General features: G+C 54.1%; 1 protein-coding gene across 8 annotated transcripts in view; it reads right to left on the bottom strand.

Annotated features, from left to right (window-relative positions):
- Positions 1 to 4,061, bottom strand: part of FAM193B (family with sequence similarity 193 member B) — a 42,312-nt gene extending 38,251 nt beyond the window's left edge. For 3 of the 8 annotated variants that reach the window (XM_027775916.1, XM_027775919.1, XM_027775920.1), the window contains exon 1: positions 3,703 to 4,061. Coding sequence is in view for 3 of the 8 variants with exons in the window: in XM_027775912.1 (XP_027631713.1) it covers positions 3,328 to 3,345 (18 nt within the window). In the remaining 5 variants the exon portion in view is untranslated. Of the gene's footprint in view, positions 1 to 3,327 lie in introns of all 8 variants that reach the window. The other 5 variants (XM_027775914.1, XM_027775915.1, XM_027775912.1 and 2 more) reach the window with 4 other exon arrangements.
- Between the last annotated feature and the right edge of the window lie 403 nt (positions 4,062 to 4,464).

Below are 4,464 nucleotides of genomic sequence, written 5' to 3'. Positions count from 1 at the left end.
TCTTCCGTGCTGACTCCGCGGGCTGTCTTTGGTCTCAGGCCGCTCAGCTGTAATGCAGGTGCATGGTTAGTGATCTCAGGACACTCTGGGGACTAACCGCAGTTGGCTGGGGAGGGGAGCTCATCATAGCCTGTCCACCTCTTGTTCCTCTCCATTTCTGAGCACTCTGTGGTGTCCTCCAGGACTCTGCCCAGTCTAGTTAAAGGGACTCTTGAGACCTGACTCTCGTACTGCCCAGAATAACCAACCATGTTTCCAGAAGGAATTGGAGCAGATGATCAGTCAGTATCTTTATTAAAACTGTCTCATTATGTCTAATTCACTCAGCAAGCATCCAAACGGCCTCTGTGCCGGGCCCTTATTTGAGATACGCGGATGGATGAGATCGTCCCTCCCCTCAGAGACCTCCCTCTCAGCTCCACAGAACCAGCACCCTACCCAGCCCGCATTATTTCCATTGCTGATGGGAGGAAATGGTACTGGGGGGGGATCCCGGCCACCCCTTGTTCTTTGTAAGCCAACAAACTTGAAGTTCAGCCCACTCCCAGCCCACGTCCGTCCGTAAACACCACTCCCGCCGCCACCTTCAACTGCTCTCTAAGCTGTTTTTGTTTTCCCTTTGCTAATAAGGCAGTAACTGATTAGCCTTCTCTCAGAGTAAACTAGGATTTGGGTTCTTAGTGAATAGATCGGTATGGTTTAGTGGTCTAAAAACAGGTGGAAGTCAGGACTCCTGGGATCCCGGATAACCCGGAGGTCCTGTGTCTAAATACACATAGGTTCTAGGATAAGGGAAGTGGCCTGGAGAGGAAGGAGACGCCTGGAGCACACGCATGTAAAGGGGTTGGATGTACAGGGTACTGCCTCATAAAGACATGGCCTACTGCTGGGACCAGCAGGTGGCATAGTGGTTACATCGCTGGACTCCCATGTAGTCGACCATGGTTGGAGTCCTTGACTCGGTGGCTTAAACTCACACAGGGTACGTGTGCATGCAGTCCCAGGATCCCGAGAGGAGAATGGAGGAGAAGGAACTGCGGCATGGCCATCCCCCCTGGGGGGTGATTTCTGTCTTTCTGTTTCTGTCTCTGTCTTTCTGGTGAGCATATGTGCCCTACAGCAAAAAACTCTCAAAAAAAAAAAAAAAAAGAAAGAAAGAAAAGAAATACGGCCTACTGTCACCAGATCTTTAGTTTTAAGAGGCATAAATCCGTATTTTTGGGAGACCTTTTGATGTTTAGAGTATTTGCTCAAATAAAAATACAGAAATAAAACCATGTGAGTCAGGGATATCAGATGTAAGCCCGCTTCTGTGGGATGGAAGGGCTTCCTTGCCGCCTTTGGGTCTGGTCCTAGACCAGACACCCCGTCTCGGCTTCCTCAACCCTCTGTGTACACAGGCACGGTTACACGTGGTGAAGGAGCACCAGGGCCTCATCAAAAGCAAGAATGTGGGCAAGAAATGACGGACCCTACCCTCTCCAGAGGTGCTTTTCACCAGGGCAGAGCCTGCTTCTAGCAACCAGACCTCACCCCCAGCAAGAAAGTGGAGCAGGAGCAGAACTCAGTCTGTCCGCTGGTCCACCTCTGTGACTGTAGTCTGTCCGCTGGTTCACCTCTTTGTGACTGTAGTTGGAAAAAAGAAGAAAAGCTGTTCCGAGTTCTCCACGGTGCAGTCAGCTGGTGGCGCAGCAAGCACAGTGCTCTGGGACCCCAGGCCCGCACAGGAAGGTCCTATACAAGCCAGCTGTGCGTGGCTGCGATATGCACTGGCTCAAGCTGGGGTGGGACACAGCATACAGACCCTGCTAAGGCTGCCTCCCCGCTCCCTGCCTCTGAGAAGTTACATTAATAGACTAAAAAAAAAAAAACCTACATAGAGTATCCCCCTCTGACACGTACGGTGGGAGTCATTTGGTAAAATGTTTATTTAGTTGCTCTGAGTTTCAGTTCGTCATCTGAAAATGGGAGTAATAATATTTACGTCCTCCAGTTTGCTCATTAATGTTTATTAAATACCAGCCACAGGGGTACGACAGTGACTGACATGGTTCCTATGTTCTCAAGAGTTTATGTGTAAAAACAAACAAATAGGGGCCAGCAGGAGGCATAGTAGTTAAGGCACGTGGTTCTAGTCCCAGGCCCGGAGGCTTGTGCATGCATGTCCCAAATTCCAGGAGGAGAAGGGAAAAGGGAGTGTGGCATGGCCATTCCCGGGGGTTGGGGGGTTGTCATTTTTTTCTCTCTCTGTATCTCCAGTGAGCGCACATGCCCTATAGCAAAAACTTTTCAAAAAATACACTACAAGGGGCCACCAGATGGCGTAATGGCTATGTCGCTGGACTCCCATGTTCAGTTCAAGCACTGCACCTGGTGGCTTAAACTCACGCCAGGCACATGTTTGTGCGTGCCCAAGATTCCAGGAGGAGAATGGAGGAGAAGGGATTGTGGAGTGACCAACTCCCCCGGGGGGGTGGGGGGGTGATTTCTTGCTTTCTGTCTCTCCGTCTCTGTCTTTCTGGCGAGTGCATGCCCCCTATAGCAAAACTTCTCCCAAAAAAACGGCAAAAACAAATCCAGGTAACAATATTATATCAATAGTTTACGCATGATATTTGTGCTAAATGCTGAAATACACGGGAGGTAGACAGATTAGAAGTAAGGTATGTAGGGACCAGCAGATGGCATAACGGTTATGTCGTTGAACTCCCAAGAAGTCAACCATGGTTTGAGTCCCAGACCCAGCGGCTTAAAACTCACACCAGGCGCATGTGCATGAGTGCCCAAAATCCCAAGAGGAGAATAGAGAAGGGACTGCAGCGTGGCCATGGCCCCTGGGGAGTGATTTCTCACCTTCTGTCTCTCAGTCTGTGTCTCTGGCAAGTGCACATGCCCTTTTAGCAAAAATCTCTCTCTAAAAAGAAGTAGGGTATGTAAAGTGCCCAGAGTGAATACATGAACTGGCAGGTTGGTGGGGCGGACAACAACAGGGTCGGACCCTAGGTATGAGAGGAGCGAGTGGAGCTTGTAGATGTTGGGAAAGCTGCGTCCTTGATAAAATCACAATGGACAGCCATCACCAAGAGTCCTGGCACCTTTCCATGGCAGAGACCCTGAAGGACTGTACGGTCTGAATGGGAAGGAGAGAAGACAGCGGCCCCCTGGCTCTCTCCCCCAATCTCTCCACTGGGATAGCCACTCCCAGGAGGGCGAGCGTGCAGAGGGGAGGAGCAGGAGGAGGGTCTGACCTGGGCTAGCTCCCTGGGAACCAGTGTCAATCGGGGGAAGCAAGTGGGTGTGAGAATAAAGGTGGGGCTTCTGACATACCGTTGGTCGAAATGCCATTATTTTAAACTTCTGATTGTAATTGGAGACACAAAGGACACCGGCACGGAAAGTAGGTCACAACCAGCAGCGGATCTGGACTGACTCATCCTCCCATCACCTGGTTACTTCTACCCCGCGTCTGCAAGGTCTCGGGCTGGGCATGGAGGATCCGCGACAGACAGAGCCTGTGCCCCTGCAGACCTCGGGTCCAGTGAGGGGAACACACGACAACAGAACATTTCATCACGGAGCGGGGAGCGCCACCCAACCGGGAGCACAGCACAGAGGGACTGGGCACAGGGCGGGCACCTGACACACCCGGGAGGTCAGGGAAGGCTTTCTGGGAATGGCACCCCAAACCGCAACCCCACTCACATGCACAATTCCAGAGATTCTACTCGAAGGCTGTCAAGAGCCATGCCTTCTGGCTGCACCAGCCTCCCAGAGTCCCCTGCTGCCCGATGCAGTGTCTGCAGAGCCAAACGCATCTTCCGCCACGCCTCACCCTCATCCGGCGCTGCATCCGACCCTCCAAGCCTCCTGCGGGAGCCGGCCTCCCTCAGCAGGCTTGGCCAAAAGATTAACTCAAAGCTCTTGTGTCAGAGCAAGCTTAGGGACAGCCACCCGGCACCCAGTGTCACAACCCTCCCGAAGCAACTGTGGCCCATGCCACCCGCCTCTCAGTCAACACTAGCAGGGTACCTCCCATTATCTCCTCTGCTCAAAAGAAAGTGACCTTCTTCCCGGTAGCAGGCTTTGGAGCCCCCCCCTACCACTGTGCTGTACAGCAGGATCGCCAAGCGGGGCCTGCGCCAGGTGGGCTGCCCTGTGGGACCCGGGGCAGGCCAGGGCACTTCGCTGCTCCGCTGGGCAGCAGGAGGGACGCCCTGGTTTGGAGCCCCCCCCTACCACTGTGCTGTACAGCAGGATCGCCAAGCGGGGCCTGCGCCAGGTGGGCTGCCCTGTGGGACCCGGGGCAGGCCAGGGCACTTCGCTGCTCCGCTGGGCAGCAGGAGGGACGCCCTGGGGACAGTGGCTGGGCGCAGCTGCTAAGGCGCCGTGGCGGCAGGGCCCTGGGGAGAGGCTGAGGCGCAGCCCGGCAGGCCCCGGTCCTAAGGCGGCCCGCGGCGGGTGGGG

The sequence above is a fragment of the Tupaia chinensis genome, unplaced genomic scaffold (genome assembly GCF_000334495.1).
Source record: "Tupaia chinensis unplaced genomic scaffold, TupChi_1.0 Scaffold000612_1, whole genome shotgun sequence".
NCBI classification, from domain to species: domain Eukaryota; kingdom Metazoa; phylum Chordata; class Mammalia; order Scandentia; family Tupaiidae; genus Tupaia; species Tupaia belangeri.
Note: the sequence above shows the minus strand (reverse complement) of the source record. Positions and strands in the feature narration are given on the sequence as shown.